Below are 12,044 nucleotides of genomic sequence, written 5' to 3'. Positions count from 1 at the left end.
GTTGCAAGGTATTAGTGATGCTCCACTTCCATGGCTTGTTCTCCAAAAGATAGAAGGAGCCCTCAGCCAAAAGCCATGTGATGATTTTTCATTAATGCACCATATATATAACAAACTACCATAACAATTTATGTCTCATATTGCATGTTTGTTTCTTCTGCTACTTGTTATCTGTCCTATAATACCGGTTAGTTATATTAGCCTTTAGCAAATATTATATGAAAAGATTCCCCTGTATTACTGACTGATATATGGTTTTGTTCATGTAAATTTAATATGTTCCGTGAGGCTATATATTTATTAAAAATTCTGTTATTTATATTGTACAAACGGGTGGACGCAGGATCGCGCGTCAGGCCGACCCTCCGAGAGACTGAGCCGGCATGTCATCTTGAGATTTACGAAGTCATCGTAGGCGTCTCGTCATCGACGGGAACGTCTCCTCCCACTGAAAGCGGATCGCCGGAAATCCTGAAATAAATCCAGGAATAATGCGAGCATCAAGATTTGAACCTGGTGGATTGGTGATATCACTGTCCACCTAACTAACTCAACCTCAAGTTGATTCGCAGATAGATCATTTTTTAATAGGGGTGATGCAAATTCGTACTTTATCCTACTCCACAACCTTTTGATCGGGGGTTCTAAAAAAAAAACTTTTGATTTGGGAGGAGGCAAATCCACCCGAGTCGTCTCGAAGAGTTTATACCAGGCCTTGTGTTAAGAAAAACACCGGAGAGAAAAGAAAAAAAAAGTACTGTAGCTATCTCCGGCCCGGACCGTACCCAACCCCGACTCGTCCCCCCTCGCCGCACGCACAGACGCCGGCGGCCACCATGTCAGCGCGGGACCGGGAGACGATCGAGGCGCTCGCTCGCGTCGCGGCCGCGCTGGACGGGGCGGTGCTCGGCCTCGGCACGGCGGCGCTCGCGGCCGCGTCCCTGGCCAAGTACCTCGCCGCATCCGGGGCGCTCCGCCTCATCGCCGAGGCGCCGGCCCTCGCGATCCCCGACCTCCGCTACTCCCTCCTCGCGGGGCTCGGCGACGGCGAGTCGCGCCTCGCCGTTGTGCGGGGCCTCGTCCGCTCCCCGCCCGGGGGCACGTTCCTCATCCCCCCTGGCTCCCGCGAGCACTGCGTCGTCACCAGGCACACCCAGACGGTGAGTTTCCGGATTCCCCTCTCGTGTCGACTCCCTAAGAGCAAGGGTTACGTGTTAGGGCGGGCTTTTTATGCGGCTGCTTGGGCAAGGATGTCGATTTTAATCTTATGTAAACCCTCGAGTCAATGTTTTGAGGCTCCGATTAAGCAGAAGATAGACAGCTTAGGTTTAAGTGGTACTTAAATTCTCATCGGTGACCAAGATATATGTGACTGTTTTAAGGTTTCGATTGAGCACAAGATATAGGCAGTTTGGACATTGGGATGCCTGTGAATTTTTTGTTTCGTTTTAACCCTGTGGATACTTTCCTTGTAATTTCTAGGAGTAGGATGGAAAATTTATCAACTCTTGTGGTTCCCTTCTCAAGAGGATAGTTTGGAGAAGTAGAGAATTAGCACTTGCAGTTTGAGCTTCTGTTTCATCAGGAGTTAAATGATTAACTTCATACCTCTATCTAATTAGCGTTGCAACACCCAGTGGTGCTAACAGGATCTTCAAGCTGCAAAGCGGCTGTAACCTTGTTATGCTTTCGTGGGTTTTTGCCTCTAGGAGGGCACCATTGTAAAAGCTCAGGAAATGTGGCATGGGATGTGGTGTGATGCAACCAATATGGAGGTTTGAAGTTAGCAAGTGACTACAGGGCGTCATGATATCATTCTCGTTGGATGATAGGAAATTGTTCTAAAGTATGAAATGAACTTAGGAAACTGCATCCTGGGTCAGTGAACTTGATAGACTTTTGAGCTTTGCTTAAATGCAGCTCCATCCAATAAGATTGTGCACTGACTGCTGAATTTCTTATGGGTCTTTGTATAAACAGTGTCTTGGAATGAAGTGTTGACTCCTGCCAGTGGCTGATTTAGATGCAAGTTCTAGAATATCCCAATGCCTTTGACTATTGTGTGACGTTTCTCCTCGATACATTTTAGTTGTTATTCACACAAGGGTCTGGATCTTGAAGTTTTCTAGTTTCCATGTATTTTCTTTTATTTGTTATCATGATATATCCCTATGAGTGAAAAGTAAAATAGCACTTGTGTGCCCCAAACTTTTCTTATGGTTTTGCATTGCTCTTTAAACGCACCGTCGTGTATCCACTATGCTCTCCTTGTAGAGATGTCTAACTGGTGTAATGTGATCTTCTATATACTTTTGTAGTGCTTGTTCGGCGAATGGAGAGGCATCTTTGGATGGACTTTTGACCTACATGCTCTCTTTTTTAAATCATTGAAAGAGCAAATTATAACATCATCTCGATGGGTATGCTATCTACACTTGATAGTTGATTCACTTGCTGTTTCCGTAATCATTTTTACCTCCAATTTTACTGTACTCTTCCTTTTGAAAGGTTTCGTTTGGTCTTGTCGATCCTGCTTCCGAGAAATCAGGGGAAATGGTACATGTGAAGTTTGATGGGGCTGTTCATCAGTCATTACCTCTTACAACTGTGTATCACAAGCTTATCCCAGTTGAGCAAAATTCTTACACATTGTTTCAGACTATTGTTGGCAATGGCTATCCGGTAAGCTATTGTGCTTGTGTGCTGAAACAGATGTTTTCCTAGGCAGTAATCACCTTGTGGATTTCTTTTTATAGCTATTTGCTTATTTATATGACAGATTGCGTTATTGGATGAGGAAAAGATTCTTCCTATCGGAAAGGAGATTACAGCAATAGGCTTATGTCGATTAAAGAATCGAAGTGTTGAGATCAGCTCGTGCCCAGAGCTCCCATATTTCTTGTAAGGATGCTATTTAGCCATAGGTTTCATATTCTTATTGGTTCCGTGGTTTTCTGTAACACTTTGCCTTGATTCAGGTCTGATCTGACCAAGGGTGAGATGGAAGCCGAGATGTCCTCACGTGCTAGATTCTTCTTCTGGGTTACTGTTGCTCTTGGAACCGTGTCAGTTGGCTTACTAGGCCATGCCATTTACAGGTACCATTTGTAACTTATGGAACAGGGTGGTGAACAAAATATTTGGGTGAATATTTCTTACTGTGAACTATCAAATGTGGCGTTTTCACCATTGGTAAAGGCTTTATTTACTGAACCTTGATTATTATGGGGATAATTACAACTAGATACTTCACATTAGCCTGATATGGTTCTTTTGGAGCTGTTCCATTTTCTTTTTTGTAGTCATGTTTTTGCGGATAATTTGATTTTTGTAATGATGCAGGTTATGGGAGAGAGTTAAACGGCACAGAGAGGCAAGAGAAGCTCAAGAAAGATTTCACGAGGCTGACAATGAAGATGATGCTGGAGAAAATGGCAGCGACGACGAGCCTGGTGAAATGGGTGACGGGCAGCTATGTGTCATATGCTTAAGGAAAAGAAGGCGGGCAGCTTTTGTTCCTTGTGGTCATCTTGTCTGCTGTTGCAACTGCGCGAAAAGGGTGGAACTCATGGATGAACCATTGTGCCCTGTGTGTAGGCAAGACATCCAATACATGCTCAGGGTTTACGACTCTTAAGGTAATTGAATAACTTTATTCTTCTGGAGCGTTGACTCACGAACTCACTATATTTTTTCTGACCTGTGGCATGTTACTTGGATTATAGCAATTGGAAATATCTAGCTATGTCTTCTGCTTTTCTGTCTGTAAATTTTCTATCAACCCAACAACTGGATTTTGGTCAGACAACTCCTGATTGGTCTTTATCTAGATGGTTGGAGAGCCTGTAGACATGTGCTCTTTCTTTCTGAATTTGTTTCCTTTGACATCCAATACATGCTTTAGGGTTTATGACTCTTGAGGTAATCGAAAGCCTTTATTCTTAGTGCCCACTATACTTTCCTGGTTGTAGCTGTGGCGTGTTATTTCAATTATAACACGACTGGAAATCTTTACTGATTTCTTTTCTGGTTTTCGACATCTAAAGTACTGAATCTTTGTGAGGTGACTGTTGATCTGGTCCTTATCTAGAATTGGTGGAGAGCCTGTAGACATGTGCTGATTTTCAAAATTGAATTTGTTTCCATTGACTGGCAGAAACTGTTTGCAGACCGTCGACATCAGAATAGCTAGTGGCGTAGGCGCTAACATATACTGTCACTCATTTGAAATGTACCTAACTAAATCAAGGTATCACTGAAATTCTGGAAAAGAGATTTGACCTTGTTTAATCTTATCGCAGGCTCCTTGCTGATGTGGCCCAAGCACCGGCAGAGTTGCGACTCCAACGGCCCATCCTCCTGTCCTGGGTGCTCTCCGTTTTTTGTTCCTAGCTTAGGTTACTGCTACCCTGAAAGTATGTGAATATATGACTGCGCTATCTAACCCTCAGAAACTAGGTTACCAGTACTTGCTAGTTCAGCCTGTGAATATGGATTATGTATGATCTTAGATGACCCCGTGAACTTGCCAAGTTTTTTGTTGGTGTTGCATGGATACGCCTAGGGATGTAAGTGGACGCGTGCGCGAAGTTTACTTTCATGGTTTTTGTATTAGCTTGATTTTTAAAAGCAACATTGGTCAGTTTATTTTCGCCTTCTTGGGTTGTTTGTATTCACTCTTATTTCCATTCAGTCTCCAGGCCAGGTGCTGTTATTAGGCAAAAACACTAGCTATTGGCCACCTTTACTTAGCTTTTCTCCATATTGTCTGAACAGCTTTCGCAAAGAGGGATTTAGTTTTTTTTTTTTTTAAGAGGACAAGTAAACCCACTTAAACATGGCAGTAAAACTAGCGTACAGTTAAAGTGCTCTACTGTTTAATAGAGAGAAACCCAGCTCAGTTTTCATTTGTTCTAAAGAAGAAAGCCAAAGCAAATCAGAAAGAAGAAATTTTCCACATGCTCTGGAGGGGTGCGCCGGCCCAGGCAGCAGTGCAACGCCTGGGCGACACGCGAGGACCCCAGCAGCAAGCTGCTGTGATGGGCCCTCCCCCATAAAAAATAAATTTAATATCGTTGTGGGCACATGGCCCACATATCAGATATTAAACTGATAAGAACAGATACTACACTTGATCTTAGCCAAAAGGCCGAGAAAGGTATGCTTCTCCCCGTCGCCCTGGGTCTGCTTATATAGCGCGCCTTCGCCTCCCTTGCGCTCTGGCTGCGCGAGGTGGGACTAAACGAAAGCGCTGCGCTAGCACAGGCACAGCAAAGCTCTCCGCTCGGTTCGTTTTCTCGGAGGCGAGGCGCTCGTCGGTTTGCTTGGGCCGTGGTTGAATATAAGGCCGAGTGTAGATGGGCTGCTGATTCCCGTAATATGGCCTGACAGTGCAACTAGTCAACTACACTTCTCTTGCGTTTTCAGTTCTCAAAAAAAAAAAAAAAACTTCTCTTGGGTTTTCACGCATACATAATTTTTCTTCGGAAAAAACGCATGAGTTATTATTATTTTAGAGACATTATTTTTTCTTGTTGAATAAAAATAAAAAGAAAAAATGCAGATTTTTTTGGTTCCTTGCGGCGGGCGAGAAGGTGGCGAGGCAATGCATGGACGATGATCTTTTGTTACGTGTTGCCAACAGTGTGTTCATATCAGGGACGCATGTGTTGGGCTGTACAACATCCGTTGCAAGAATCGACTCGTATGTGCTGGGTCGGTGGTACAAAACTAGGAGCAGTTCAGTCGAGGCACGCTCTATGATCCTGTACAAACGTGTGTCTCGGCAAATAATCGTGTCTACCCTATAATATCTGAGACTTCGGTCTAGACTTCAGGTCATCCGGTCCGGGTCTTTCCGCCTTCTGAAACGATCCATGCAGGTGCAGGAGCAAAGAATTGCTGACGACAAAGATGGAGCTCAGGGCCATCAGTCCTCCTGCACCACACCCACATCACCAGATGTCACCAGATGTTACATTATGGGACGGAGGGAGTATTATACAAATGTGACTGAGGAGACGTAAAACAACCATGGCAACTGTCTTCACCAGATAAACATTACCTGAAAGAGAGGGTGTCATGGCGAAATCGAATTGAGGCAGTAGCGCTCCAGCCGCGACGGGGATGGCCACTATGTTGTATGCCACCGCCCAGGCCAAGTTCTGGTGCACTTTTGCCATGGTTGCTTTAGACAGGGATAGGGCATCTACAACCTGTGCCAGAGATTGTTCTCATCGATCAATGCACTATGCCACTTGAATTAGTCTCCTACAAATCAGTGTTGGAAGAACTATACCTGCGAAAGCCTGTTCCCTAATAGAACCACTGAAGCTGCATCAGAGGCGGCATTCTCTTTCGAGTGAGTCCGCATAGCTATTCCGACATCAGCAGCTGCCAAAGATGGTGCATCGTTTATTCCATCGCCAACCTGTGTAACGGCAAGTAATGACCCATTGTTGTTAGCAGCTCATGCAGATAAACAACATGCTTTCAGTAAAAAGAATACAAAACAGCCTTGTTAACCACCAAGTTGAAACTTCTGTCATATTATCTGCAAAGGATGAATTCTCTCGCGCTTTAACCTTTTAGCTATGCATAACACTTGGATATCTCATTTGGCAAAGTAGATGAATGGAACATTTTCACTACAACTAATTTGGGGAGCCCATGCAGAATTGACAATCGGATGTGCTGTTGACAGTAGATCAAAGATAAAACACGACAATAAATTACCATGGCAACTCTATGCCCCTCCCCTTGCAAAGTTGATATAATGCCTGCCTTTTCCTGTGGGGTGAGGGATGACCTTCTGTTTTCACTCCTGATTCCAACAGTTTCCCCAATGCCTTCCACTGCCTCTTTCCTGTCTCCTGACAATATATAGGTTGCAATTCCTTCCTGCTGTAGCCTGTAGATTAACCAGAAAAGGAATGACTGTTACACACTGCTTGAATTATGGGGATATGACTGCAAGAGACACATCACTTGCATGACAACAAAAAAGTAGCATCCGCAACATTTGAGGTTCTGGCGAGATGAAACCATTTTATAACATTAGAGATCAAATGGGTTTCCAAGTTTAACACATTTTGACAAGTGGGGCAACATGATAACTTCTGAACATGTTCCTGGCAGTTAGGAGAGTTATATTTGCACTAATATCACATGGAAAATACATTTACAATGCAAAAGATGTCTCCAGTAAATACCTGTCCACAGTTGATTTTGCATCATCACGCAGAACATCTGAGATAGCAATAGCACCTATTATTCCTTCTCCTTCACGACCAATATAAGCAATTGATTTTGACTGATTCGAACATGATGCTTCACTAGAAGGCACAAACTCTAGACGCTTTCCAAGATCACTCAGTTCAGTCGGTGACGCCTTGGTTTCAAAACGATCGTGGACCCAGTCCAAATTACCCACTGCAACCAAACGCCCATCTACTTCAGCTAAACAGCCAAAGCCAGGCTGTGTAAGCTGCCCACTTGTCGTTGGAATATCCAGTTTGCACAGTTCAGCCTCCTTCGTTATAGCATTCGCAATAGGATGCAATGCTGTTCTCTCCACTGCAGCAGCAAGACGAAGAATCTCCATCTCGTCATATGCTAAAGAAGCAATAGAAGTAACAACTGGTTTTCCTTTCGTAAGCGTCCCTGTCTAAGAATCACAATATAGGCACTATTTATAAAACAGATACAGAAATTCTGGTCCGAGAAAGATTATAAATGAAGTCATATACCTTATCCAGAACAATTGCATCTATCCCAGCCAAACGCTCCAAAACATCACCTCCTCTAATAAGTAGCCCTCTTTTAGCGCCTGGTTTCAGATAAAACGTCACATGGCGTTGTAAACTCATAAAAGACATCAAGTAAGATAAGAGTTGCTACAAACAAGTACTGAATTGAGGAATGTTTAGTCAATGGCATCAGTGCAGATGAACCTTAAATTGCATTCATGCAGTGTAAATTGTATGATTCATTGTTTCATCAAACATTTAGAAAAAAATTACAGACACTTGGACAAAGAAGTTACCCATGGAAGTTCCTATTAAGATAGCTGTAGGCGTAGCTAATCCAAGTGCACACGGACAGGAAACAACCTGCAGGGTGAAAATTATAAAAATTATCGCAAAGAAGCACTAAAAGAGGCAGTTATTAAGAGTAAGCTACGTGAAACAGCTGCTCAATGGTCAACCACCTCCAAACAGGACAACAACATTGAGATTTCAGGATGTTTTGCATGTGCAATGATCCACAATAGATATGAAGAATGATCGGTGAGTTACTGTAGTCTGGCTATGTAAAATTGTTCCATGATTTTGAAAGGCGGGGCTTTAGGAAAACAATAGCATGGTTACTTACTAGTACATCCACAGCAAGCTTCAAGCTCAAAAGCAATGAGTCCCCATCAGGACCAGAAATATCATTTAGAAGGACCTCCGGAAATAGGTGTGTGCCCAATAAGTACCTTGGGATACATAGAAAGAGTTTAAAGCAATAATTATATAGCTGCGGCAGTTTTTTGTATGCTTTTCTCTGAGAAAGAAAAGAGAAGGAGCAGCAGAGCATACCAGAAAGAAAAGGTTGCTGCAGACAATGTCATAACAGTATACACAAATGGCCCTGCAATCGCATCCGCGAGCCTTTGTACAGGAGCTTCATGTGCTTGTGCATCCTCAACCTGTTCAGGGACAGTGTGAATAAATTACAAACATATTCCCCTTTTAGTATAAAATAATAAAATAGTTATGCGGTGTATACCTACCATGCGGATTATCTTAGCAATTGTTGACGACGGTCCAGTGGTTGTGGCTTTGATCCTTAAAGGTCCATCCTGTAGAAAGTCAAATGAATGGACTTGACAAAATTTAAGAGATCAACCAGGACATAATAAGAATGGGTGAAGAGCTTATTGAAATTTTAGTCCCAATTCTCAATTAACTTCTACATTGACTATGAGCGACATATATACAACACACAGATCATCAATGTTGTAATAAAATCACAATTGATTAACACAATGTAGTGGGAGTGAAGATCAGAATGGGAAAAAAATACCATGCTTTCTGGCAGAAATTATTATGTGCATGAACATACCCAATTAACAGTTCCAGAAAATACAGGGCATCCTTTTTCTTTTGCTACCGGCAAGGATTCTCCAGTAAGCATTGATTCATCCACAAAACTTGATCCTCCAGTGACATTTCCCTGTACGAATAGGTGCCAGTGGACCATTAGATCTATCAGAATTCTATGAAAGCACAAGGAAGTACAGAAGGTGAAACAGAATGATGACAATCGTGTCTATATTAATGACTATTAGTTCCCTCGCAAAAAAAAAAGGAACTAGAACACCCTTCAAACATTTTGACTCGTCCTAAAATATATACTAATAAATATTTTAATTGAGTAACAATTTTGCTCGAAACAATTCGTTAGAGATAGCATAGAAATTCACAGATAGTAAGGATATCAAAGTATGTGAGTAAGCAATACATGAAACATCATTGAAGTCAGCAAATCAATACCCATCAAAGTATGTGTCTTAGAAGTCTGAAGAATTAATACAGGAAAGAAAAAGGAGCCACCTCCAAATGTCTTTTAGCACATTTATGTTACTTTGTAAGATGCCTTAATGGCCATACAGGGGCTCATCAGATTCAGACTTCATTTATGTTTAATCACATAAATGTTGTATCACTGCACTATAATTGTAAGATACTAGTAGAAAATACAAAAAATAAACCATGGCTCCTTACATCTACAGGGATAGTTTCTCCTGGAAGAACCAATACTGAGTCTCCAACACGGACATCATTGACAGGAACTTCAACTGTTATTGCATCCGAATTCAAAATGCCATCTGAAGGAAGGTCGTCACTTGAGGACGTAACGACTAGCCTCGACTGAGGAGACAAGAGTGACTGCCATATAATATGAGACATAATGAGTTGTAAATATATTGCTTATATTGTTCAAGAAATTGTGTACGTTACTTCACTAACCATCAATATGTTTTCAATAGTTTATACAGATTTACTAATAAAAGTATCAGCCTTCTTATTTTAGCTTCTAGTAATGCAAAAAGGAAATGTTGTATGTGTTCAAACAATGCGTAGATATGTACTTACAATGAGCTCATTCATATCGCTAGATGCCTTAAGCCTAGCACTTTCCTCGAGAGATCGTCCCAGAAGTACAAATCCAAGAAGCATGACCTGCATGCTACAAGATGAATTTCTTCAACAAAACTTTCTTAAAACATAGTTCAACTGTTGTTTGATCAACTGCCAAATCAAATGAAGTAATGTGGACGACAGAAATATGCCCAACAAATAAATGTTGGACATTGACACTGATTTTGTTAATAGACTCAAAAGCAGAGCAACTTTATTAATTGACAATAATACAGTGCCAGGGCACAAGAGCAGTGGCAGCAAGTACATAGGAGTTCCAAGTTTATTAATATATTTTTCTTTGCTATTTTCATGCATGAAAGATTGCTCACCGGTTCATCGAAGAAGGTTGAATTCCATGCCAATTCAGGGTTCAGCAAGGAAACCTTTATACAAGAAAATCTGTTAGACTGTCAGTATTCTTGTGTGTCTAAAAAAACCATCCCCTATAAGTTCACTTACTGCACTAATAGCAAATGCAGCTGCAGACCCGAATCCTACAAGAGAATTCATGTTGGGGGAGCCTTGCTTGAACGCTCTTAGACCATCGAAAAGTATATCTGAGCAAGAGTTACATTTAACACAGAGTGAGAAAGAATTAATAAAATACCTGAAAAACACAGTGCAAGACCATGCTAGAAATCGGTTTAAGTTCCAACTTGCATTTTGTTCTTAAAATGCAATTTTCTTAACTCTAGAATAAAGAATCCACAATCCCTCTGACTCTGTCATTATGTCTCTGTTTCGTACGAGGAATTTAACAAATGTCTCTTAAGAGACCGCCATATATCAAGCAAAAGCTCATGGACCGAAAACCAATATTGTACTAACGATGACTAAATGTGGAGCCAAAGCTCAAACATCTTGTGTCGATACGTCAGACACTCTACCTGGTGAATACTGAGTTTTCTATCATTCCTATGAACTGATTTTATATGTTGTAATGCATGTACCAATCAGTATCCATGTGGAAACATAAAACTAACACCACGACACTTATTTTAGCGTGTAAACAACAAGTAAACTGATGCATTAGATTTTGAAGATGATATTGGAGCCAAGTATACCTCTTCCAGGCCCAAACAGCGCCACCACAGCGATGCCACATTTCACATACGAGTTATGCAACACATCCAAAAATGTTCCTGCGTCGTGCACAACCCGGTCATATAATAAGAACACAATAAAATATGCAGCCAATTGAACTTGGTTTTTTCCCGTTCACAGCTTGAGATCACGCTCTAGTGGTTTATAATAATTTAAACTCACCATGGCCGATGTGGATGCCGATCGAGTGGAGGAGATGGGACGCGTGCGAGCCGCAGCAGAGCGCGACGAGCGTCCACGCAAAGGCGACGCGCCCACGGCTCCGGGTGAGGAGCTCCGACTTCCGGGCGGCCATCTCCCTCCACTTGAGCGCGCTCTCCGCTGCCCCCGCGGTCGCGCCCCCTCGCCGCTCCGCGGACGGGAACCCGCACGCCGTCAGCCTCTCCGCCAGCTCCTCCCCGGCGCCCGGCGCCGGCGACCGCAGCCGCACGGCGGCCGACTCGGCGAGGAGGTTGACCGCCGCGCTCTCCACCCGCGCGTCCGCGGCGAGGATCGACCGCACCCGCGCCGCGCAGCCGCCGCACATCATGCCGCTGACGTCGAGCAGCACGGTCGCGCCGGCCCCCTCCTCCGCCGCGGGGGCCACATCGACGGCGGTCGAGGCGGAGGGGTCGGCCGCGGCACGGGGCGTGCCCGCTGGTAGCTCGCGCGGGATGAGGCGGAGGCGTTGCTGGGAGGAGGGAGCCGAGCGGCGGCTGCGCGGCAGGCGGAGGCGCCGCGCGAAGAGAAGAGGACTGGCGCTGGGAATTT

General features: G+C 43.4%; 2 protein-coding genes and 1 non-coding gene across 3 annotated transcripts; 1 reads left to right on the top strand and 2 right to left on the bottom strand.

Annotated features, from left to right (window-relative positions):
- The first annotated feature begins 836 nt into the window (after window positions 1–836).
- LOC119284555 (E3 ubiquitin-protein ligase SPL2-like) lies at window positions 837–4,651 on the top strand. Its single transcript, XM_037563685.1, has 7 exons — window positions 837–1,160; window positions 2,319–2,420; window positions 2,509–2,682; window positions 2,780–2,901; window positions 2,979–3,098; window positions 3,343–3,638; window positions 4,302–4,651. Exons 1-6 carry the CDS (start codon window positions 837–839, stop codon window positions 3,635–3,637), a joined length of 1,137 nt encoding a protein of 378 aa, XP_037419582.1. The 3' UTR covers window position 3,638; window positions 4,302–4,651.
- Window positions 4,652–4,966: 315 nt separating this feature from the next.
- LOC119290097 lies at window positions 4,967–5,162 on the bottom strand. Its single transcript, XR_005141702.1, has one exon. It is a non-coding gene; the product is annotated as a U2 spliceosomal RNA (small nuclear RNA).
- Window positions 5,163–5,610: 448 nt separating this feature from the next.
- LOC119288553 (copper-transporting ATPase PAA2, chloroplastic-like) lies at window positions 5,611–12,039 on the bottom strand (the record flags this gene model as incomplete). Its single annotated transcript, XM_037568153.1, has 17 exons — window positions 5,611–5,938; window positions 6,065–6,215; window positions 6,299–6,430; window positions 6,736–6,910; window positions 7,212–7,666; window positions 7,749–7,828; window positions 8,045–8,111; window positions 8,374–8,479; window positions 8,583–8,692; window positions 8,777–8,845; window positions 9,109–9,219; window positions 9,771–9,935; window positions 10,143–10,229; window positions 10,520–10,573; window positions 10,650–10,747; window positions 11,255–11,332; window positions 11,457–12,039. Coding segments are annotated over 17 exons (2,655 nt in total), but the record flags the coding sequence as incomplete, so codon positions are not given.
- Window positions 12,040–12,044: the final 5 nt, after the last annotated feature.

Source organism: Triticum dicoccoides, chromosome 4A (genome assembly GCF_002162155.2).
Source record: "Triticum dicoccoides isolate Atlit2015 ecotype Zavitan chromosome 4A, WEW_v2.0, whole genome shotgun sequence".
Lineage (NCBI taxonomy): Eukaryota > Viridiplantae > Streptophyta > Magnoliopsida > Poales > Poaceae > Triticum > Triticum dicoccoides.
This window is presented reverse-complemented; position numbering and strand designations above follow the sequence as displayed.

Excerpts from the sequence above, each read along its gene's own strand:
- LOC119284555 (XM_037563685.1), top strand. The coding sequence starts at position 837 with ATGTCAGCGCGGGACCGGGAGACGATCGAGGCGCTCGCTCGCGTCGCG. Across the intron at positions 2,421-2,508 it reads TTATAACATCATCTCGATGG|GTTTCGTTTGGTCTTGTCGA; the intron begins GTATGCTATCTA and ends TCCTTTTGAAAG. Across the intron at positions 2,902-2,978 it reads CCAGAGCTCCCATATTTCTT|GTCTGATCTGACCAAGGGTG; the intron begins GTAAGGATGCTA and ends GCCTTGATTCAG.